At 35.9% G+C, this 25,923-nt stretch overlaps 3 protein-coding genes across 5 annotated transcripts in view; 2 read left to right on the top strand and 1 right to left on the bottom strand.

Moving 5' to 3' along the window:
- Positions 1 to 15,106, top strand: part of LOC135781075 (potassium voltage-gated channel subfamily KQT member 4) — a 79,583-nt gene extending 64,477 nt beyond the window's left edge. Inside the window, exons 9-14 of one of the 3 annotated variants that reach the window (XM_065291400.2) lie at positions 1,328 to 1,381; positions 5,126 to 5,352; positions 5,434 to 5,533; positions 8,579 to 8,710; positions 8,821 to 8,959; positions 10,828 to 15,106. In XM_065291400.2, the coding sequence (XP_065147472.1) occupies positions 1,328 to 1,381; positions 5,126 to 5,352; positions 5,434 to 5,533; positions 8,579 to 8,710; positions 8,821 to 8,959; positions 10,828 to 11,031 (856 nt within the window). In that variant the 3' untranslated portion in view covers positions 11,032 to 15,106. Of the gene's footprint in view, positions 1 to 371; positions 393 to 1,327; positions 1,382 to 5,125; positions 5,353 to 5,433; positions 5,534 to 8,578; positions 8,711 to 8,820; positions 8,960 to 10,827 lie in introns of all 3 variants that reach the window. The other 2 variants (XM_065291394.2, XM_065291396.2) reach the window with 2 other exon arrangements.
- Positions 15,107 to 16,730: 1,624 nt separating this feature from the next.
- Positions 16,731 to 21,989, top strand: jtb (jumping translocation breakpoint). The gene is made up of 6 exons (XM_065291382.1): positions 16,731 to 16,933; positions 18,031 to 18,176; positions 18,285 to 18,325; positions 18,999 to 19,090; positions 20,403 to 20,482; positions 20,575 to 21,989. Exons 2-6 carry the CDS (start codon positions 18,073 to 18,075, stop codon positions 20,729 to 20,731), a joined length of 474 nt encoding a protein of 157 aa, XP_065147454.1. The 5' UTR covers positions 16,731 to 16,933; positions 18,031 to 18,072; the 3' UTR covers positions 20,732 to 21,989.
- Positions 21,990 to 24,660: 2,671 nt separating this feature from the next.
- On the bottom strand, positions 24,661 to 25,640 carry cart4 (cocaine- and amphetamine-regulated transcript 4). Its single transcript, XM_065282286.1, has 3 exons — positions 25,399 to 25,640; positions 25,117 to 25,197; positions 24,661 to 25,019 (listed from the first exon to the last, which is right to left on the bottom strand). Exons 1-3 carry the CDS (start codon positions 25,522 to 25,524, stop codon positions 24,912 to 24,914), a joined length of 315 nt encoding a protein of 104 aa, XP_065138358.1. The 5' UTR covers positions 25,525 to 25,640; the 3' UTR covers positions 24,661 to 24,911.
- Positions 25,641 to 25,923: the final 283 nt, after the last annotated feature.

Here is a 25,923-nt window from a genome sequence, read left to right as displayed (position 1 = left end):
TGTTAGACAAAACGTTAGCCAGGGTTTGCTTTATGACGGTGGCAAAAAGGTAGCTATCAATTGGGCAGTACCCTTTCAAAAAGTACACATTTGCTACATCTAGAGACCATCACGCTACTATGTGGTGTTGGTAGTGAATATGATGCTTTTCTGTAACTGATCACATATCTGAAGTTGGTCTTTGACAATGACCTTTGTCTCTGTGTGTCTGTGTATTAATGTGTGCACGCATGCGTGTGAGAGTTTACCCTTTGACCTTTCAGTGTTTTTCATGCCCCAGACATCTTCATTCTGCCCTTTTATTGAACTTCTTCATTCTCCTCCTCTGTTCCTCATCTTTCTGCCATCACTCCATCCATTCATATTTCCAGGAGGACAGATGTTTCATGCAGGTTTGTGGTAGGCTTTCGACAATGCTTTTATGTAAAGTGAAGTTGACCTTGCTGTGAGGTGTTTGATAAAGTTAATAGTGGTGTTTATTTACAAAAGCATCAAGTAAATTTAAATATAGAGACTCCCAAAACATGCCATATCTGCATGCCAACCCTTCTTCCCTTCACACACATGCATGCGATCAGATTTTCTCCCTACATTCTCTCTTTATGCTTTTTTCCTGACCTTTCACCCTTACATATTGCACATTTCTATCATTTCAACTGATCCGGGTTCAGTTTTTCATTTCAGTTGAAAGTAAGCCAATATGTGCTGAAAGTCTGCAAGGGCTGGTTCGAATCCTGAATGTGTGTGTGACCAACTTAGTTACACTTTGTTTTGAAGTGCATGTGTTATTACCTTAAAAATATATATTCAGTAAGAATACAAATAAATTTAAATGATTGTTTATTATTGTTAAAAATAATATATATATACACTTTGTTTTGAAGTGCATGTGTTATTACCTTAAAAAATATATATTCAGTAAATAAATTTAAATAATTGTGTATTATTGTATAAAATAATATATGCATTTTGTTTTGAAGTGCATGTGTTATTACCTTAAAAAAATAATTCAGTAAGAATACAAATACATTTAAATAATTGTGTATTATTGTAAGAATTAATAATAAACCTTACTAAATAATATTACTACCTGATGTATCTAAAGCTAGCTACTTTCATTATTTTATCTAATCATTTTCACAGTGAAAACAGAAATTCTGCCTCTAATGCTTGACAACTTTTTTTAAATAATGTTTCACATTTGCCCACCATCCCTTGATACAAAAAAATGCACCCTTAAAACAAGTGTAACCCCTGTGTCCCAGCACAGCCGTATAACCCTCACAACCCTTCACAAAACCCTCCCTCTGCTTGTGTGTCTCTTCAGTCAGCTCATATCTAAAAAGCGAGGTTTCTTCCGGATTCATGGCAGTAAGCAGAGGTATCCATGTGCGATGTGCCTGTGCACACTGGGCACGATCTGTCCTATGCTTGATACTCTCTGAGTCTTACTGATCTAGTGCAGCTTCATAATGTTTCTTATTGTGGATGTGAAATTCAGTAAAATAAGATCAGCTGACAAATAATGCAACATTATTTGAAGGAAAACCTTATGAGGACACCCAAACCAGTCTAAAGCTTCTTAAAATATAGTGGTGGTATTATTTAAATGAATATAAAGTCAACATGCATGACATTTCACAGTCATTTGAGTTACATCAATTCCATTAGGATTTGGATAACACAGTTTTCCTGAAGCTCAGTTGGTGAGCTCCCAGGGAACCCATACTGCTAAAAATATGTTAAATGTATATGCACTGTAAGTTGGTTTGGATAAAGGGCACATTTGAGATTTGATTTATAACTGTGCAAACTCTGAACTGATTCTCATACTGGGTTTTTTACGAGTTATTCTTAGACTGGGTTTTGTACATTCCTCATACAACCGTGAAAGATAAAGGCTGCACTAGCTCAATAACCTCAGTGATGTCTGTCCTTTAATCTGTGACCTGTCGATCAGGGAAATGGAGTCTACAAATAAAGCATAACTGTGAGCTCCGTTTCTGCATACAGGTCAAAGATAAAGCATGCGCATGGGTCTAACATGAAACCTGAATCACTTTTCTACATGGTTTATTTTGATATGCATGTCTGTTTTGATCACTATAGCCTTATGGCATGTTCTAGTATTTGTCAGGATAGGACAGTTAAGATAGGGTGAGCCTGGCATCTGTAATTTAGGTAGGTATATGCATGATGAGGTTGGTAGAGATCTGTGTCTGTTATAAGCATGTGTTAGCATCCTGCAAGTAATGTAAAGTAGATTAAGTATAAGGGAGTGAGAAGTTTGTGCATGAGGTCTGTAAAGTCACGCATGATACAGGAAGAGTATTTGATTAATCTCAACAATTAGGGCTGTAGAAAGGTTTCCGGCAAGTTTTAATCTAAGTATTGGAAAGTCATCGTAAAGTTATAATGGTGGTTTGATGAAACAAAAAATGGGTCATTGATTATTGACATGTATTTGCATGATTTCATGAATTCAACGAGTGCTCTTGCTTTTCTACTTTTTCTTCTTTGGCATGCAACAGGTTAATACAACATCACTCTCTTTACTAAATTTATTCAATTTAAGAAATTAAGCTCTGTCTATATATGCTATGTTATTTTTAACTGTTAAAAGATTAAGATGACTTTCTGGCTGGCTATACGTACACACTACTGCAGACATGCTTCTGTTTTAATAAACTTTTAAGAAACACAGCACAGAATACAGAAGTTAATGGCAGACTAAACTGTCTGCATTTGTTTGAATAGGAAATTTAAAGAAAATCTTTTGTAATCAATATTTCTTTCTTGTTTTTTAGTAAACAAAGCATCCTTAGAGCAAGATCAATTTATTTCTTGACATTGACTTGTAATTGACCAGCTATGGGTTCCATAGCTCCAGCTAAATCTGCACCCATCACAGGCATGCAAGCTGTTCCTGTAAATGGGTCAATGACAAAGCAAGCGCCTAAAACCTTTTTTATATATATTTTAAAATAAATAAAAAAAATTATTTAATGCATATTTTTTTTGACATTTTTAATGACCCTATTTAAAAAATCTCAGGTTGTACAACCAGTCATTGTTAATTTACCAGGTGAGTTTTAATGCACTCCCTGTGTCAAGCTTATTGTTTGTTTATGTGATAGTGGCATTTAAATTATAAACTTAAAGGGACACTCCACTTTTTTGAAAATAGGCTAATTTTCCAGCTCCCCTAGAGTTAAATATTTGATTTTTGTGCTTTTGGAATCCATTCAGCTGATCTCCGTGTCTGGTGGTACCACTTTTAGCATAGCTTAGCTCAATCCATTGAATCTGATTAGACCATTAGCATCGCGCTAAAAAATAACCAAAGAGTTTTGATATTTTTTTTCCTTTTTAAAACTTGGAAAATAAAATTTTCAGGCACTGCGTAAATTGATTGCGCCTGCTGCAGCCATGTTACGGCAGCAATGTCCTTAATTGTTATGAGAGTGTAGCTCATAGCCATATCTGCCTAGAAAATCGCAACTTTTCATTTTCTGTCGATCTTAGTATACGATGTAACTACACAAGAGTCAAGTTTTGAATAGGAAAAATATCAAAACTCTTTGGTTATTTTTTTGCGCGATGCTTATGGTCTAATCAGATTCAATGAATTATGCTAAGCTATGCTAAAAGTGCTAATGCCAGACCCAGAAATTGGCTGAATGGATTCCAAAACAGTAAAAATCAAATGTTGGAAAATGAGTATATTTAAAAAAAAAAAGTCGCTTATGTCCCTTAAAAAAAATTTTAAAAGTGTAAAACAACTTTACCATAAAACTAACATTTGAGAACTGTAAATGTAAGCACATTAATAAAAAAGTATAATAACCATTAGACAACCTTGGCTTGCATTTATTTAAACACATTTTTATTAGCTAATAAATTATTACAGCTAAATTGTTAGCTTATAAAATTAATTTGATTAATGTTTTTTATTTCTTAGGGGCATCATAACAGTTGCAGCCTTTGACTTTTTGGTTGTAGCACCTGATCTTTGCAATGAATTTACATTTAACAGTATATAAATATACTTTTTGAATACAATTAAAATATGTTTAATATTTTTTTACATTTTTACATTTGTATTGGTTGTACCACCTGACACAGAAAGTGTACCAGCCCATTACATAAAGTGTTTTTTTTAGTATTTGAGAGAAAACTTTTCATTTAAAGACCACCTATGGTTTGCTGGATGATGTAATATCATGTTTACAGTTTATACTTGTTAACTTCTTAATGCCCATGATTGTATTTGTACTACTTTGATATTTGAGAGCATCCAAATTGTTGGGAAAGTTTTTAAATTATCCTAACATCCATTTACTAATATTTGTGAAATTTCTAACAAATTATCTTATTTTGAATTTTTTATAATTTAAACACCATTTACTTTTTGCCTTAAACTGCTAATTTGTACTGACAGTTGCCCCGGCTGCAAGTTTGAGATACATTTTTTTTTATTATGAAAAATTAAAATGTATTTAGGTTTTATAGATTAAAGTAACACATTTCATAAATGTATTGCATTATTTTTATAGTGCATAATGCCCCTGCGTACAAAAAATATGCACATCATGTCATTGACCCAAATATTTTTCAAAAAATAACATCACTTGAATTTGATATGTAGGTTTTGGGCAAAATTATTGATATACGGTATATAAAAATATGTATGTATATACTATATATACTTATTTATATAAAGAAGTTTAATATTATTTTTAGAAAACAAGAAAAAAATACTGATTAGTAGAAGGATTTTCAGTTGTCTTGACAAACATTGACTCTGAAAAAGTTGAATGATCCAGGACTTAACTTTCATGTGTAGGCATAAAATTGTGAAGATGCTTACATTATACTCTCAGCTTATCTCTTCAGTTTAACTGTTTTCTTCATTTCTGATGCTACCACTTTAAACCAAACTAACTACATGTTTGTAGATCAGTCTGTGTGGTTCCCTGCCCTCCTGTCTGTTTGTGTTGATATGTTTTCTTACATAAGATCTCTGAAAGAAAGTGTTGTTTAGTTGAGCAGATCAGCAACTGATTGATTCCATCATTTCCTCGTCTGCCGTCAAATCAGATCATTCCTCTAATTCTCTCGCCAGTGGGAAGCTGGGATTCCGTGACCGCATCAGGATGAACAATTCCCGTTCCTCTCAGGCGCTCCGCAGCAAGCCTTCTCCTCTTCCATCCGGAAACGTGCGTCAGTCGCCCACCACGGAGAACGTTCCAGAAGCCACCAGCCCCAGTAAAGTCCAGAAAAGCTGGAGCTTCAATGATCGGACTCGATTCCGTACCTCTCTCCGCCTGAAACCACGGCCTGCTGCAGATGGTAGAAACCTCCAGATGTTACAGAAACACAACCCACACACAGCATGTTATGCTTTTCTCACTATGGTTTGATCTTTTGTAGTGGAGGGAATTGGAGAGGAGAACGCAGAAGACAAATCTTACTGTGATGTTGCCATGGAAGACGTCATACCAGCAGTGAAGACCTTAATTCGAGCTGTTAGGTAAGTTTAAGACCTATAGAAGCTCTGCAGAGTAATCTATAGCATAATGAACATCTACTCTCAGCTAATGTCACCATGCATGTCATTCTGTGAATTAAATGAATGGTCTTTTGCAGAAGGGACCTCGGTATAAAATCTGCCTGGTCAGCCTTGACCTTTTCGCTGTGCAATTACATCAACTGAACATTATGGAGACAAAGCAGGTTGGACTCGTATAGAGCATGGCAACCTTCAGTCAGGGGTCCTCATTTTTGCTTAAACAAGCAGAAAGTAATACAAGATGTTATTAAAATATTGTTACGTTTTACTGAGAAGTGATGGTCCCTTTTAAAATGCTCAGTATAGCAATATCTGTTAGTCTGTATGATGATGTTTAGTATAGGATATATATGTGGATGTTCATAAAAACCCATATTAAACATATCCTTATTATAAGGACAGTTCGATAGACTTTATTTTACGATGACACTGTTACATTGTAATCATACATTTAAATACTTAAAATTAATTATTAACAGCATGTGCTTACTAGGGTTTGGATTAGGCTTAGTTGTATGTAATTATGCATAATTTACTGTTATTAGTAAACACCATGTAGGGATGCTTAACAATTAATCGTGATTAATCGTTAGCAGAATACAAGTTTTTGTTTACATCATATATGTGTGTGAACTGTGTATAATAACTTTGTATAAATAAATGTAAACACATGCATGTATATGTTTTAGAAATGTTTACATGTGTATATACATTTGTATATTTATGTATAATTTATATTATATATAAATATAAATACTTAATATATACATTTTTTTTCTTAAAATTATACATGAATGTGTTCATATTTATATATATACATATTTATTATACACAGTTTACACACATATGTGATGTAAACAAAAACTTTTATTCTGCTATAGATTAATCGCGATTAATTGTTTAGCATCCCTAAAGTGTTACCATATATTCAAGATTAAATACCACGTGCGATTACGTCACATCGCCCATACAGAAGTGTGTACACACTTTGTTATGATGTGAGCAATAACGTTTTGCATTTTACACAAGAGCCATTCGATAAGATTGATGTTGTTAAGGAACAGGCGATTTTTAGCATCACCATGCTGAGGTTGCATATTTGGGGAGGCGAACATTTTCTCAGTGTTCTGCTGACAAAAGTGTGTAGTACATGCATTTTAGGTACAGGACAAAAAAAGATTTTTCTTGAATAATGCAGTGACCTTCTGTACATGTATTCAAGGACTATAGTAATACAAAAGCATACAATAACAGGGAACACATATAGTAATAAAATGTATACCTTGAATGCATTTCAGGTCACTTTGAATAAAAACATCTGCCAAATGCATAAAACATAAATGTTAAAAATCATGACATAAAATAAATACTTACATTTGAGCCACATAGCAACCAATAGTAATAAACTATATAACTTATACACTGTAAAAAAGACTTAAAAAAGAAAGTTGGTTTCTTATTAGGAAGATTGAACCGTTTTTCTTCTCTCAACATATTTGGAATGAAATTTAACACACATTTCAGTGTGTTTTTCATTACAATACAAAGCCAAGCAGGTTGACGTACAGTAGGTATTATTAGAGATTGCATCTAAAATGCAGTTGTGGGTTAGTTGGGGTACTCTAAACCACATAATGATACACCCATACAGTGCACTGCCATCACGAGAGAACGTCAGCACTTTATAGAAACCCTCGGAGGATAGAAATAAATGGGATTTCTTTCTTCTCTGCCCTCTCTCCTTTCACTTTTTCCTTACACCCTCCTTCATCCACACCTGAGACCCGTTCTGGCGAAATATGCAGCTAGCTGCAAAATTAGATGAAGAAAAAAATATACAGACAGCAAAAAGCCCAAACTCTCGAGTCATCAGGAAACTTGTTTGTTCTGTATGGAGAATGTTGACGTCTGCTGTGGACCAGCTGTGGACTTCATAGCTCCAGCTGAAATTGCAACATCACAGGCGCACACAAGCTGTTCCTGTAAAAGTCCTTTGCGGTATTTGCAACCACCTGCATCTTTTTGTCCGGGCTAATAAAAAGTTTAATCAACTTGAATTTACAATTAATTTCATTTCTTGACTAGTGAGGAGTTGCTATTAATTATAAAAGCTTAAGTTATTTCAACTTTATTTTTAGAATTTATAGAAATTTTATTTAATCGGTTTTCTACACCCAGCAGAGTATGACAGTATGAGTAGACCTATTTGTATTTTTTGCTGAACCAGCATTGCTTGATGTGTCATGTGACAATGATAAGAGGAATAAATGGAAGATCGGGGATAGCTAAGCTGTCTGATCTCCTCTGGTTGGAACATCTGGCCAAAGCACTTTAGGTGAAAAATGAAGCACTGTAGCTATACGACGTTCAAGGACATCTCTGCTCATGCTCAACAGAAAACTCATATTTGTTATGCTGTTTTGCTCACAGATGGCCTGAGATATTGGAGGAATAGTTCCTGTAATAGCATGAATTGATCTTATTAGTTGCATAATGTGGGTGGCTGTTTTTTTTTCAGAAAATAATTCATAGCTCTCTCGCTCGCTCGCTCTCCCTCCCTCTCTCTCTCTCTCTCTCTGAATGTCGCTGAATTGCTCTTGACACAGATACCAAATTATATATAGTTATATAGATAGTAACATATTTCTTTTAAGCTACAGTGTTTGTTGTTCTGTTGCTTCAATGCCATTTGTGATAAGCGCTATAGAAATAAGCAATTATAGGTTATTTTAGCTAAACAGTGTTATTTAGATTGAGAATCTATGTGTTGGTGCATACGCTCTCCACTGTGCACAGAGAGTTTCATGAACAGAGTAATAACCCGCTGTGTGATGCTGGTGTATTATCCCTGACTGTTTATGAGTCACTTATATAACCGATAAGGCCTCTTTCAGTAATTAATCTTGTTAGACCTATTAATCTTGTGGCTCGTTTCACAGCAGTTTGCCTTTCTTTGCGTTTTATCTTTTGCATTCCAGCATGATTGTGTTTCTCATCCTAATGCAGAATTCTCAAATTCCTGGTGGCCAAGCGGAAGTTTAAGGAGACCCTGCGGCCGTATGATGTGAAAGACGTGATCGAGCAGTACTCGGCCGGACACCTCGATATGCTTGGCAGAATCAAAAGTCTGCAGATGAGGTTTGGTCAATCGAAATATAATAATGACAAGCCAACAAGCGTATATGCATTTAATAAATAGCATCGTCTAAAAAAGTTGCATTGAAAGCATTGACTCTTTGTCTTGGAAGGGTGGATCAGATTGTGGGTCGTGGTGCTATTTCAGCAGATAAAAAGTCAAGGCCTGAGAAGGGAGAAAAAACTCCTCCTGAACTGGATCAGATGGATGAATTAAGCATGATGGGCCGTGTAATGAAGGTGGAGAAGCAGGTAAGATGTAAATACATCACCCTGCCTGTGATATGCTGTTAAGTGCATCATTCTGTAAAAAATATAACTTTGATTTCTTTAAAGGGAAACTCCACTTTTTTTTTGAAAATATGCTCATTTTCCAGCTCCCCTAAAGTTAAATTTTTTTACTGTTTTGGAATCCATTCAGCTGATCTCTGGGTCTGGCACAACCACTTTTAGCATATCTTAGCACAATCCATTGAATCTGATTAGACCATTAGCATCGCTCCTAAAAAAAATTACCAAAGAGTTTTGATATTTTTCCTATTTAAAATTTGACTATTTCCGTAGTTAGATCGTGTACTAAGACTGAAGGAAAATTAAAAGTTGTGATTTTCTAGGCAGATATGGAACTATACTCTCAGTCTGGCGTAATAATCAAGGACTTTGCTGCCGTAACATGGCTGCAGGAGGCGCAATGATATTACGCAGCGTCCGAAAATAGTCCCCTGCTATTGAAATATACTAAGGGGACTATTTTCGTCTACAGCGTAATATCTGTTTTAAATAGGAAAAATATCAAAACTCTTTGGTTATTTTTGAGGGTGATGCTAATGGTCTAATTAGATTCAATGGATTATCCTAAGCTATGCTAAAAGTGGTAGGGCCAGACTGGGAGATCAGCTGAATGGATTCCAAAACAGTAAGAATCAAATTTTTAACTCTAGGGGAGCTGGAAAATGAGCATATTTTCAAAGAAGTGGAATGTCCCTTTAATATTGACTCTGAGTAAGTCCATGTAAAAGGTTGAAATCAATGATTGATCAAATTTGATACCCCTAATCTCAAAATTAGATTATGAGACTTAAAGGGATAGTTCGGCCAAAAATGATATTAAACCCATGATTTACTCACCCCCAAGCTGTCTGAGTTGCATATGTCCATTGTTTTTCAGACAAACACATTTTCGGATATTTTAGAAAATCTTTTAGATCTTTCAGTTGATTAAATGTAATGTTACGGGGTCCACCCATAGTCTACGACCTTCAAGTCCAAAAAAGTGCGTCCATCCTTCACAAATTAAATCCAAACGGCTCCAGGAGGATAAACAAAGGTCTTCTGAGCGTTATCCGCGCGGTGTTGTTGTAGAAATATCCATATTTAAAACTTTATTAACGAAAATGAATACCTTCCGGTAGCGTGGCCATCTTAGTCGCGTCCGCATTCAGGATGAGAGCTTACGCAGCCTACGGAGGTTACTCTGCTGCCGCTCTGTGCCCCCACCCTCCGAATTTGTCATACGTCACAAAGAAAAATGCGTACACTACGCTAATACTCTCTCCTGAATACAGAGGAGTCTAAGATGGCGGCGCTACCGGAAGGTAGTTATTTTCGTTAAGGCACTTTTTTTGGACTTGAAGGTCGTGGACTATGGGTGGACCCCGTAACATTACATTTAATCAACTGAAAGATCTAAAACATTTTCTAAAATATCCAAAAATGTGTTTGTCTGAAAAACAATAGACATATGCAACTCGGACAGCTTGGGGGTGAGTAAATCATGGGTTTTAATATCATTTTTGGCCGAACTATCCCTTTAAGCCTGGATGGATGTATATATACTGTATATGAAGATCTTTAAATCTCAAAATTCTTTTGTTTGTTTCATGCTGAGTCTGCCTTTCTTTAAAAGCACATAATCGAATCTTTTTCGTTTCTGTTTGAGGTTTGTTTTTCAAAATTTGGTTATTGTTACATTTATTGTGCTTTTCGTTCTTGTCTGGAGTACTTTGTGTTTTCACATAATGTAGTGGTTTTGAAAATTCAATAGCATTGCATATTCCCCAAACATTATCAAATTGTTCAAATAATTGATTCCTCACAGTCTAAAATCTCTTTTTCCTCAGGTGCAGTCAATTGAAAACAAACTGGACCTTCTTCTCAACTTCTATTCCCAGTGCCTGAAAAAGGGCTCGTCCCACTTCACGCTTTCCTCCCTGCTGGAACCCGACCTGACCTCCGACTACCACAGTCCCACAGATCAACGCGACCTCTTCCCTTCTGCCAACACCCTTAATATCTCCCACTCAGACAGCGGCAACATGGAATGACCCATGGGGAAACCGAAGAACTGCGATCATCCAGCAGCCCCGCGCTGACTGTAGCATCATCAGGGCGCTCATCCAAAGCCTAAATACCTCCCTACACTAAACTTACACTACTACAAATCATATCAAAAATAAAACAAAAAACTTTGCTGCATCCTTGCATGGGTTCTTCCTTTGCACAGTCGGAGAGTAGCATCTTGTCTTGTTTTTCTAGAGTACGCCTTGCAAACGCCCTGGTATTTCTTAGTGTTTGGGTTTTTAAAGATGCACATTGGTAGTGGTAACACAAATTGCCACCCAACTATCAGGTTCCTTGTTGCTTTTCCTTTGAAATGATTCAGGACCGTTTTGAAAAATGAATAATAATACTGCTGGATGAAGACATTATTGACGTTTACGTGGCATTCTGTGGACACTTGGACTTCTAGCAACTCTTAATTCAGTCTTCCGAAATACATGGGGGGAAAAAGTCACCTGACTGCTATAAAACTCTCCCCTCTTGAATTTTTTTTTTCAAATGAATCATAATTTATGCTGTTTCTTCCTGGAACTCTCAGTGCCAATATTGTTTCTTGGTTTTGGGTTTTTGATAATCATTAGGTCCACAGAGCTATTCTATTTTTCTGTCTTGTTTTGTATGAAATCAGGGCATTGTGAATCTGTACTGAATTTGATTTTGGACACTATTTCATGGCCATGGCCTTACACTTTGACCTGATGCAACAGACCCCTTGTGCCACAAGAAGACATTGAGCTTCTATTGAATGTACTATGAACATACGGTACACTTTCTTTGTCTATGTGTTCCTTCAAGAATATAACCTCACAGAATGAAGTACAGGACCGCATGATGGACTCGAGTGACCAAGGGGCATTGGACAGCAGTTTCACCAAAGCATCATCTCCTGTCATTTTTATCTTGCATGGTTTCCCAGCTCGTAATTCTTGGCATTTCAGGAAGGAAGAAATTGGAAAAATCTGTATAATGAGTTGGGTCACTCTCTTTTGCCACTGCATCATCAAGCCCACCATGCAAAAAAGTGCAAATAAACAAATTAAATGATTCTTTAATGAAATAGCCAGCATTAAAGTGCATGTTAGAGGCGCAGTGCCTTGAATAGTTCAGGCAAGTTTGATTTATTTTAGTGAGATTAGTTATAGGGGCAGTTCATATGCCTTTCTCTCCTCTATGCCTTGAAGCCCATTTCCTCATTCTGCATGTGCATCAGGACTCAAACTGCTTTTCTATATTTCTCCCTTAATGTGAGTCTAAATAGAGATAAGATTGGGATTAAGACTAAAGGTCTTTTACTGGAGTGTTAAACAAACCTCACAATGGCCTTGTTTCTTTTATCATCCTGGAGAGATCAATAGGTCAAAGATGATTTAGCTTGAGGACAGTGGTGGCCGGTTACTTCTCTTCCAAGGGGCGCAAATTCAAAATATGTGTTCAAAGTGTCGAGCATGGCTTGTAATGTCAAAATATGTGTTTGGTGCGTCATGTGAACCTATGTGCATCATGCGTCATGTCAAAAATACATGCCTGCTGCACATGCATCGAAAGGGTTTATGATAAAGGAGACGCTCACGTTCACAAATATTTTTATGACACTAACTTAACACTAAACTCTGATTTCACATGAGATTAAGCTAGTATCTGGCCAACCCGAGTGTCTCTTTTATCATAAACCCCTTGGGAGTGTCTGCATCATGCACATAGGTTCACGACTCGCCAAACACATATTTTGATATGATGCGTGATGCACACAGGTTCACATGACACACCGAACACATATTTTGACATGATACGTGATGCACATTGGTTCACATGACTCGCGAACACATATTTTGACATGATGCGTGATGCACATATGTTCACATAATTCGCAAACACATATTTTGACATGATGCGTGATGCACATAGTTTCACATGACTTGCCAAACACAAATTTTGACGTGATGCACATAGGTTCACACGACTCGCCGAACACATATTTTGACATGATGAGTGATGCATACAGGTTCACATGACTCAACGAACACATATTTTGACATGACGCGTGATGCACACAGGTTCACATGACTCGCCGAACACATATTTTGACATGACACGTGATGCATACAGGTTCACATGACTCAACAAACACATATTTTGACATGAGGCGTGATGCACATAGGTTCACATGACTCACGAACACATATTTTGACATGACACGTGATGCATACAGGTTCACATGACTCAACGAACAAATATTTTGACATGACGCGTGATGCACTTAAGTTCAAATGACGCGCCGAACACATATTTTGACATGACGTGTGAGGCACACAGGTTCACATGACGCGCCAAACACATATTTTGACATGACGTGTGAAGCACACAGGTTCACGACGTTCCGAACACATATTCTGACATGATGCGTGATGCACAAAGGTTCACAACGCGCCAAACATATTTTGGCATGATGAACACAGGTTCACATGACTCACGAACACATATTTTGACATGATGCGTGATGCACATAGGTTCACAACGCGCCAAACATATTTTGGCATGATGAACACAGGTTCACATGACTCACAAACACATATTTTGACATGATGCGTGATGCACATAGGTTCACAACGAGCCAAACACATATTTTGCCATTTTGACATGACGTGTGATGCACATAGGTTCACAACGACCCAAACACATATTTTGGCATAACGTGTGATGGATATAGGTTCAACTGATGGTCGAACACATATTTTGACATTTTGACATGACACGTGATGCACAAAGGTTCACATGACTCACCAAACACATATTTTGACATGACGTGTGATGCACATAGGTTCACATGACTCACCAAACACATATTTTGACATGGTGCGTGATGCACATAGGTTCACCCTCGCCGAACACATATTTTGACATGACGCATGATGCACATAGGTTCACATGACTCACCGAACACATATTTTGACATGGTGCGTGATGCACATAGGTTTACATGACACGCCGAACACATATTTTGACATGACGCGTGATGCACATAGGTTCACATGACACGCCGAACACATTTTTTGACATGATGCTTGATGCACATAGGTTCATATGACGTGTGATGCACATAGGTTCACATGACTCAAACACATATTTTGACATGACGCGTGATGCACATAGGTTCACATGACTCGCCGAACACATATTTTGACATGATGATGGGCTAAATGCATGTTTTCATGAGCTTCGCATCATGCCCCCTCGAAAAAAAGTCACTCGGCCGTCACTGAATGAGAATTTCATTTATCTCTCAGGCATGGTGACATACTTACCATACATTGTTTTTGGTATAAAAACACTATAATTGTCATGTTCTTTCACACGTGTCCTTAACCTCAGCCATGTACACACCTTATTCAGGATTGATAAGTAAAAAAAAAAACACGTGTCGTTGAGAAAGGCATTAGTCTGGGTGCATGAACTCAACATTAGTATCTATGCATGCAGTTTTGGGAAAGGTTCCAGCTTTATTGGAGATGCTGTAGCCAGCTCGGTTATACAGCAGAAAGCATGGAGGCGATTTTAGGGAAAACAGCCCTCCTCTGCCTTACTGACACTGCTAGAGCACACATATCACGTGTTTACGGTACAACAGTGGACCTGAGAGATTGTTTAGGCCACTGGTCATGGCATTATTTCATTATCTAATGGGCAGAACTGGACTGTAGAATTTAAGCATAGTTTTCTACATTTCCTTTGCACATTTACAGATACAAGTAAATATGTGCTTGTAGAAAGTATCATTTCCCTTTAGAAATTCTGCCTTTCGTTCAACTGTTACAAATTATTTAAATCATTCTTGTCTTGGTATTTTTAAATGTTTTTCTGTGTTTTTCATCTACACATGCTCGAACTTCTCTGTCCCTTTAAACAGAACACTGAACCTTTCAGGCATTAAGTAATATATATAATATATTTTTTGTCCTTATGACATGATTGGTAACTGCTGATGTAAGAAATAACTTGATCTATAATATGTATGTTTAACTCTGACATGATTGTAAAATTAATAAATCCAGATTTTCTTAATGAAAAAAAAAAGATGGAACAAATTCATCTCACATCAATGTACACACAAGCACAAACACATAACCAAGATCTAAAATCAATAGATGTACTGCACTGCAGAACAAAATGGTAAGATAAGTAAGCTAAAGTTATTTTTAGCAATTACTGTTTTTTGCATAAAAATGTAAAAACCATTTTGTGAAAATATAGCCTTGATATTTTTAATACTTTTAATAATCTTTAATACTGGCTGAGTAAGGCCACAAATCAATGTGATATCAAACTTTAATGCTTATAATCTCGTAGGTTATGAGACTTCAAAGATTCACGGATTTCACAGACAGCATCACATCTTTATTCTAACTGGTTGTACCGAACACAGACTCTGTACTTTAGTGCTATCTGTCTATTCTAGTATTGGTTGAATTTTGTGAGCTGATAAATCATTACTCAAATAATATAGTCAACGTAAAATGCCAGAAAACTGATGTAGAACCACAGTGGCTCAAACACAAACCAGCACTGTTTAATTTACCCTTTATCCAATAAACCCTATTGCCTGATTTTACAGACAATGCTTAGCTAAAGCCAGGACTATGCCTTAGGTAAATTAAAGTGTTTAAGCATCTTTAATAAACATGGCTTAGAAAAAGATGTTACTGGTCTGTATCTTGAGAAAAAACAATGCCACTGGCATATTTTAAAGGAATAGTTCACTTTAAAAAGAAAATTCTGTCATCATTTACTCATCCTCATGTTGTTCTAAACCTGTATGAATTTCTTTTTTCTGATAAATACAAAATAAGATATTTTGAGAAATGATGGTAAACACACAGCAGTAAGTGACCATAGACTTCCATAGTAGGAATAAAAAAATATGATGGAATTTAATAAGTACCGTCAACTGTGTGCTTACCATCATTTATCAAAATATTTTCTTATTCATTTATCACAATGCTTCCAAAATATTTTTTCTTACTATGGAAGTCAATGGTAACTTACTGCTGTGTGTTTATCATAATTTCTCAAAATATCTCATTTTGTGTTCATCAGAAAAAAGAAATTCATATAGGTTTAGAACAACATGAGGATGAATAAATTATGACAGAATTTTCATTTTACAGTGAACTATCCCTTTAAGATCTGTAGGTGAAGGTTATTTTCAGTTAAGACAACTCAAACGGGGATAGATTTGCTAAATAATAGCTTACAAAGAAAAAAACAAGCCATAGTGTTGCTAAATTCTCAAAGCCATCCAACTCTCCACTAGGGGGCGTCATATCGTAATTAATTTTGTTTAAAATAAGACAAAGCAAGCATCAAAATAAGCTACAGCAATTACAAATCAAGACATTTCTTTCTGTTTGGTTGAAACAAATCAATCTGTACAAATATAAAATAAATATGTTATACAAAAGTACATCTAGATAATAAATATACATCTTTCTAGTTATGCCTAGCTCTAGAATATTTTTAAGTGGGAAAAAAATTTGTAAGAAGAGGGGTCTTCAAATATTGTGGTGGACAATTAGAGGGGCATTAAAGAAATAAAAAGATAGACTGCTCTAATACTTTTTGTTTCACTTTATTAGATCAGGGAGCCGCTACACTAGAGGGCGATACACTGTAATGTGACGTATTAAAATCCTCTTGCGTGATGTAATCCTCTGTGTTTCAGTATGGCTGGCAGGCCTGTGTTTAAAGGTCTCTGTAAATAAAGCTGTTTTTACTGTACAAGCAGTGTATTTAACACTCGTATTTTCAGTGATCGATCATCGGTGGCGTTTACTGAAGCTTTCAGAAGTCTTGTCATCGGAATGTACTCGGCCTGAGATTAACTGATAGTGGGTGAGTACTGCGTGATTTCTGGTGATGATGTGTACTGTGTTTAGTTGGAGCTTTAACAGCACTTTATCTACATATGATACTGTAGCTCATTTTAGCTTCGTCTTTGTTATTAGCCAACGCGGAAAATAACGTACTTGTGCGCTATCAATTTATGCTCGGCTGAAGCGTTGTTGCTTTTCGTTTCGTGGTAGATTTATGTGGTTTTATTCTTTGTTTTTATAAGTGGTTAAAAAAATGTTTTGTGTCAACTGTCTACTTAAATGATTGTGATAAGTAAGTGATACAACCTAACTAACATTACAAATACGTTCATTGTTACATTACTATGTTAATGAATACTACAATATTCTATAGTATTAACTAACTGTTATAGTCAAGTAAACTAGTAAATTCTGTATTATACTTTAAACTGTGGTGATTTTGAAAACACTAGTATCTAGGAATTTTAATACTATTTAAATCGATAATACTCGATAAAACGTTTTTAATATGATGCAATAGACTTGCCATTGTTAATGTTGAAATATTATAAGTCTATCTATGTCTATTTATATCTATGTCTATGTATGTCTATGTGTAGCTCTATCTGTCTAGCTATCTATCTAGCTAGCTATCTAGCTATCTATATCTATATTATATTTAAAATAAATTGTTTTTAATTTAGTTAAGACCTAATGGTAACACTTTACAGTAAGGTTGTATTTGTTTTCAATTATTTAATGCATTAAAATGACCTAACAGTGAATAAGTTACTTCTACACCATTATTAATCGTAGTTCATGGTAATTGTGGCATTTACTAATATATTTATAAAATCGAGCTAACATTAATAATTAACTAGAATAAATGTTGAGAAACGATATGATCGTGTTCGATAATTGTTTGTTAATGCATTTATTTATGCTTACTATTAATACAACCTTATTGTAAAGTGTTACCCATAACCAAAACTGTGTGTATGTTGTGATTGATCATGTGAATAGCTCAGTTAATGAGATCATACCGTTAAAATAGTTGTTAAGGTGTTAACTGTCTCCCCTCCAAAATCTCTTCGTGTCTCTTTAGATGTGTTGTTTATTTTTTCATCTCTTTAACAGAGCAATGAGCCACCAGTAAACTACAGCTGTGAGCTGTGCTTCATGTGTATTGGCGCGATGGAAAGTGACTGTAGGATTCCCATGTCCTGTCTGAGACCCCGAATCCTGGCCCTGCACGCTTTATTTTGGGGCTTAGTTTCTCTTAGGTAAGAAAAATTACAAATGACAAGTTGTTATAATTTTTTAGCATTCTTCAACTCCATAAATTAAGCTTTGTGTTTATTCATCACATGTTTAAACCTCTGTTTTTTTAGAGTTTTTGGAGCAGCTCTTCTTAGCGATGAAAGGTCTGCAGGTAATTACAAAAATACTATGATTTTATATTCACTTTGTGTATTGGTTTGGTTTTTGGAGTATAACAAAATGTGCAACACTACTGGTTGGTTTGGTGCTTTCTAGACTTTCTAGATCTGGACAGTCTCATGTACTGTATGTTAGCCATCTGATTCACTTCAACTAAGGGCACACTCATATTATACCAAACCGTGCCCCAGTGTGATTGTCCCCCATCCCTACCTCCCCAGTAGCACGCACTCATACTGTACTTTGAGCCCGGGCACGCTTACATAATTAGGATGTGATTGTTTTATAGAAAACAGAAGGTGAAGCGCTCTCTTAAAACACTGGAGCTTATCGTAATGTTAAGTTTGTGTTTTTTATACGCGAGTCGTTTGGTGTGTGATGATACGCAGCCCTCTCAAATGCCGATATTGCTTAATTGATCTGTCATGTGTACAGCTCAGACATTCACGTAACTCTGCTGTGCTCATCCAAAGGCATGAGACATGAGAGATGCCAAATTTACCTGATATGCCGAGTCTTGTCATCTTTTCTATAAAATAATTGGTTGGACATGACACTAGCAGTGTTATTTGTTTTTGGGGGCGTGCACACACTATGTACAATATTTAAAGTATGAGCAAGCAATAGGCCTAAGCAATTTTCTTTGTTTGTTTGTATGTTTACAGCTGCAGTGACAAGGGCTGCGGCAGCACCATGCTGGCAGGTGGAAGAGTTTTTAGTGGCTAAAGAGTGCAGCGCATGTGAAAAATTACAATTGGTGAGATTCTTGGCGGACCACGTGAGACCGATATTAACTCTTTCCCCGCCAGCGTTTTTTTTTTTTTATTGTCAGCCAGCACCAGCATTTTTCACGTTTTTACAAAAGTTTAATGGCTTCCAAAAATGTTCTTCTTTAAATATATAGACATACAATATAACAAATGAAAGAACAGACCATTTTTAAAAAAAGAAAAAAATGTTTCATCCTACCTTCATTAGTTTTCTTTTATCACCTCTCAAATATGAGTAGGTTTCTTCAAAAACACCAAATTTTAGATAATTCCATGTTTGTAAAGGACTTTTAATAGAGATCATATTCAAACATACAGCTGTTTGCCCTAGGGCGATACCTCCGGGTGTTATAAGTTGAGGAATTATAGAGGTGGATAATAGCGGTATTACGGATTGCTAGAAATACTCATCATTGGCAGGAAAGTGTTTTCTCTTAATTGACGAATTAATTTGTCAATGCCAGGGAAAGAGTTTATAACAGGTTTAAACAAGGCCATAATATTGGAAGCTGAAGATTATATGTGTATAAAAATGTTTATTAAATATATCAGCAATTCCAGCATTATAGATGTGACATTTGCAGTCAAAACTTGAAATGTAAATTCTCAGAGGATCCATTTATTACCAATGAATATCAATATATATGTTTATATTTTTGAGTCCAGACATCTATAAAATTTCAGTCTATACTCATATTTTCTGTTTTTTGATGAGGGAAATATACATCATTATGGATGATGTGGCAAAGAAATGACAGGTTTTTGGGACACAATAATCCTTTTAGGATTTCTGTGAATTAAAATGCACAACTCAGAATCAATAATACCCAACAAACGGAGAATGCATGGCTCTTCAAAGAACAAATAATATTTATTTAAATTTTGTTTGCACATTTTAAAAAGGAAGAACATTTAAGGACACATTTCTCCATTATGGACGTAACAATTCTGAAATTTGCTTTGACTTACTTAACTATGGAAAATAATGAAAAAATGCTTTAAAAACTTTAACAGAGACTTTGCGTGGGTATTTAAAAAACAAAATACATCTTAGATGCAAGTATGTTTAAAAACTTTACTGTTCATGCTAAGGTTGACATTTGCATGGAATTGCTCGTATACAGTATCAAAGCAGAATATAAATATTAAATCGGACTAATACAAAAAGGTACTTGTAAGCAAATGTAGTAATATTTGTATGTGGTTATTTTAGAACAGTGCTATTTTTTTTAAATATAATGAAATAATGTAAGCAGTTATTATTTTGGCATGCCTTACAACTCTTTGTAATCTTCACAGAAAATACTACCAGCATGTTTCCATACAGGATATGTAGAAAAGATCAATTGCACTAAATCTAACAAAGATGAATACAAAAGGTGAGTGGCTTATGAACCAGAATATACCCTCATCACATCTAAGAAAGATATATTTAAGATGGATTCTAAAATATTTTCTGTTTCCTTTTCAGTTGTCGCTCTACCAGAATGGAGGAGCACCTCTTCTGGAAGTTTGAGGGTGCCATGCTGGGTCTCACAGTTTTCTTTGGAATAGTGGTGGTTGCTAGGCAACGGTCCCTGGACCGCCAAGCTTCAGACAAGGTTCGAAGACAGATAGAATCTATTTAGTAAACTGAACTGTACTAAAAGCTAAAGGACATATGCCGGACGGGAGGCCTGGTGTTACAGACTCGCAGCAGTAGGTGTAACCCAACAGTCCATGGAGGCTTTCAGGCTTGATCACTGGTTTTATCTTACTGGATGCACAAAGACAGAGCTCTGACTGGGTACAGCCTGATGTTATTTGGGGTTGCTGCTTCCATGCAGCATTAAACTTGAAAGGTGGGGTTCGTATAGGCGCGTGACCATCAAGGATTTCTGCCGTGGAACATTCATCAGCAAACAGTATGCAAGATTGAGAGTCCAGTCCCAGTTTTGTAACACAGCTCTACACTCGTTCTTTCAGATGCTGTGAAGAGGCAAATTGGGTGTGTGTTGCATGTTTTGAATAATTCTGAAGCACATCAAGTATTTTGTGAAACTAATTAATATGGGCAAAGTCCTAACGCAATGGTTTTTTTTGGGGGGGGGGGGGTTTAAGGGTTTTTATCGCTCGACAGAATCTGAAAATGTTGGTGGTTGTTTAATATTCTGGGAAAGTAATCATAGAACCACATAAGACATACTCATCCATACGTTCACATTGGGAACCGTAATATAATTTCATACATGCAGTTGTATGTTAAAAAATTCAGTGTTTTTGTTTCTTTCTAGAAGACTTCAAGGTGTCGTTTATTGAAACTTTTTAATTTTTCCAATTCATGGTGTTATTTTACTTGAAGTTTTTTGGTGTCTTCAAGTGTTTTTATGGACAATTATGTGATCGGATGTCTTAATAATACTTATTTGAAAGATACCAGCTCTGTACCTGCATCTCACTGATATATGCAGGACTGCGTTATAGTGTAATAAGAAGCTACTCGAGTTGTTGGAGTGAAAAGGGTAGACCCAAATTTTCTTTTAAATTATTTCTTTTCCTGAAATTTTTTTTTCACTGCTAAATGTTGATATTGCGTGTGCTTTTTTGCATGTGCTGATTTTCTACAGAGATTTTTTGTAACATCACCAGCGTGTCTCTGCTCTCCTGCATTTGGGTTGCATTGAGTGTTTGGCAGATGAATGTCTCGTTGTTACGGCTGATTCTTGTTTAGTGTGTATTATTTATTTTTCTCACTTTAAGAAGAATGCCATGTAAATTCAGTCAGGCTTTGTCCCATAGTTTGTTTTAATGATCTACCTAAATTGTAAAAAGTGTATTTTTATGAAAGCTGTGTGAGCCTCTGTTGATAACAAGGAACTGAGGAATAAATTGGTGAAAAAGAAATGATCTGTATTCGATTGTCCAGTTCTTACAGAAGCTTGTTGTACAAGTCCATCATTTTGTATAAGAGGTCAAAAACTCCATAAAAAGAAGTAGTTGCACTTTGATCCTTTTGGGCAGGAGCACAACTGTCCATGTCGGGAAAATCTTCTGGCAGAACAGAACTTTGCTGTGTTACACTGTAAGAGAAAGAAATCGGGATGAACGTAAGCTATAAATTCTTAAACACCTGCCTAAGAGTCCTGCACACAAACATAGGCTAAATGAACATGGGTTTCTTAATCTTAAGAGTCAACATCCATGGTTTAGGGCAGTGCTTCTCAAACTGGGGTCTAAGTTCTAAGCGATCCCCAGAACATTTCAGAGAAAATTGTTTTTTTTTTAAATCTATAGTGTAGCCATTATTTGGAAACAAATAGCTGCTTTATTACCATTTATCTAGCAGAGTTTAAATGTTTTATACACAATAAAATATATTATAAATGAATAAGATTCATCATATTTGGGGGTCCTTGCCATTATAACATTTGAAAACCCCTGGGAGTCTTTGAGGTTTTAAAAGTCCAATTAAATTAACATGCGTCAAGATGTAACTAGATGATGCTAAATAATAAATATATTGATTCATATTATAACTACCTTTTACCAAAAATTAATTTTAAAGGTTCAGCATGTTTATACGACAAGTAGCCTTTTAGTCCCAATTCCAAAATGTTCTTGCGTATTGGGCGTATTGGAGTTGTGACTTAAAATTGCAATGTAAAAATCCACTTACCAGAATTGTTATCCTCCTTCTCTTCAAACGTCTGCATACACCTGGAAGACGGCTAAACTTTCTCTTCAACATGGGCACGATGTGTTTTTGAAGTCTTTCCTGATATCCGGACGCAGCTCGTGTCATCCCCTCCGTCATGCCGTCAGTGCGCGGACCTATGGCTGAGTTGTCCGGTGGTCTTGAATCCACGCAGCTGATTTTGCAGTTTAAGTATAAAATACAGTGAAGCGCAACGAAAAGTACAGATAAACTTGACATGTTGTCTGTTATGTGAGGAGTGATCACGCGGGGTCCAACACGAGAAGTTCTTATCTGTTACTTTCCTGTTGATCGACTGATATAGCCCAGAGACTTGATGAGATTTATTGAGGTGTTATTGTGTGGTACTTGTATGTAGATTTTAATTAATGGGACTCGCCTTCATTCATTGTGAATGTTGCTTTAATGTTGACCACATTATAACCTGTTGACAACTCTCACAGTAATCCTATTTGCTGTAAAGAGGATTCAATAGGGCACAGAGTTCAAAGAGCTCCTTAAAAGTCTTTGTTTTGTAACCGTTGTAAATTTTATCCGATGCAGCTCATTGAAGACGTAGTTAGAAACAATTTTGACAAATACTATTTTATTTGAATCTTATTTAGATTTTATTTTATGTTTAATTAGTTCTCATAAAATTCTAAGTAACAAAAGAGTGTCAGAGTTCTTTGTTCTTTGTCAAAATTATATGAAGTGGAAATGTTAAAACGTAAGACAGGAAGACAGGAACACTGTTTCCCCACAGGGGGCCCTCAGCAGATTTCCAAGGGGGGCTCAAGATGACTTAATTACAGTGTTGGGGGTAACGCATTACCTGCATTAACCTGCATTAGTAATAATATTACTTTTCTGAAGTAACGAGTAAAGTAAGGCACTACTTTTTAAATGTACACATTAATATTTTAGTTACTTTTTCAAAAAAGTATGCAAGTTACTTTTTAGTTTAATTCTTTCGATTAAAAAAAATGATGTAATAAACTAAACATAGTCACATTATGCACTCTATGCGTACATGCCCATGTAGAAACAGTTTGATTCAGAAACTGAGATGGCCGACCAGAGCTTAAGATTTTTGTGATGAAATATGCAATTTCTGAATGCAAAACCTTTCAGTCATAAAAAACACCTGCAAAGGCCTGAAAGAAATCAAGCCTCAGCCAAGAAAAAGTAACGCAAAAGTAACTAAAAAGTAACGTAAGCATTACTTTCCATGAAAAGTAACTAAGAGACGCAATTAGTTACTTTTTTTGGGAGTAACTTAATATTGTAATGCATTACTTTTAAAAGTAACTTTTTCCGACACTGCTTAATTATTAAAAATGGACAAAACAAGCATTAAAATAAGCTAAAACAAGCAAATATCAAGATGTTTTTTATTTATTTTTTTCATTTTAGTAGTGAATATACATCTGTCTAGTCATTCCAAGTTTTATTTAATTTTATGTGGGAAAAATTATTAAGTGGGGGGCCTTTAAATATTGTTGTGGGCAACTGAGCCCTTTAAGTGAAAAAGGTTGGGAACACTGACATAAGATCCATGCTGAAATAAACAATAAAAACCATCCAGAAATTCTAATGGTTTCCATTAAAACACCGAATCATTAGCTTTTACCATCAAAACCATTACAAAATGTTTTGGCCATTATTTTGGGCTTTAATGGTCCCGTCAATAAAACCCAACATATACCAGTAGTGACCCACAGAGAACATTATAGTTTCCAGTACAATCACTAAAATTCCCATTTCACATCAATTAAAGTATGTGTGTGTTCAGTTTTGCATTTGGTGTTTCAAAAATTAGAAAAGCTAATTTGGTCAAAGCATTTTTTCGCACAAAATAATAAACAAATTTCATTCCTTGGACCGTTTTATTTAAACATAGGAAGGAAAGACAATAACATATATGTTTTAAACATCAAAATCAGTGAACCTTAAACATTTCTTTAACTAAAAATAAACTAATTTAACCACACGTTACTTTTGTCAAGATTACGCGCAACACAACATTACGCTATTAATGCATCACGCTTAGATTGACGCGTAAAATGCACTTGTTAATCAAGTTTTGCTTTCATGAGTTTATTCGCACAGTGTCTGAGGATGAAGAGAGTCCGTCAGTAACAGCGCAGGAAGAAAGTATTGCAGGCAGTTCCCCGCAGACAGTCACATAACCGCCCGATGCGTGGTCCATGCTTCATAGCGCAACGCTCACCCACATCACACTAAGACAAATCACATCATATTATTAGTAGTAGTCACTAACTCATTCTGCACGTTGACAGCTATTTTTAAGAAAACAGGCGAGTAATGTGTGTTTACCCTTGGTATGATGCTGGCTTTTTTCTCCACAGATAACCGCTGCTCCTGATCTCCATCCAAAAGTTGGTCGAGAGCCTCAGCCTAAGCACAAACAAAGCTAACTGTGAGAAATTAAGACACATAAAATAAGCTGTAATTTAAATGTCACTAACATTTACAGCATTTAAAGGGCAAACTTTGTCGGTTTGAATCCGAGGGAACACACATCAAAACATATAGCGTTTGCCCAGAACATAAATTTAAACTAAAAACTTTACATCAACAGCACTAGGCGACTCTTACCAGATCTCTTTTGATAAATTGTTCCTCTTGTACGGATAGTTGATTATCCATTGACATCTGACCCCGACAGACGAACAGTAAAGAGAGACAGATGCTCAGGTATACAGCTGATCTGATGCTGTCCATGGTCCTGAATGCTTTGGTGTGAATCAGATGAATTTGCAGGAATTAGTGTCTCATTTATATATATCTTCTTTATGTTTCAGCAATCCCAGCGATTGGAGTATTTTGTCAGTGCTTGCTTCTGGTTGCTATTGCTTAAGGTTACCGAGAACCTTTCCCTATATATACACGATGTGAGTTATTCACGTAACGTCATCACACCCGCAACATGTCATTTTTTTAAGAACCTGTTGGATCAAAGATAAGATAGCTGCCTCCTCTTATAGCTGAGGAGGGGGTTCACCAAGCACGACTCAAAATCAAATATTTAGGAATATAGACTATTTAATTCAATGGACAAAACTCAATAGATAGTACGCAGCAACTTACATCCGCTTAATATTTATTGCAATTAATGAATTC

Source organism: Paramisgurnus dabryanus, chromosome 19 (genome assembly GCF_030506205.2).
Source record: "Paramisgurnus dabryanus chromosome 19, PD_genome_1.1, whole genome shotgun sequence".
Taxonomy (NCBI): Eukaryota; Metazoa; Chordata; class Actinopteri; order Cypriniformes; family Cobitidae; genus Paramisgurnus; species Paramisgurnus dabryanus.
Note: the sequence above shows the minus strand (reverse complement) of the source record. Positions and strands in the feature narration are given on the sequence as shown.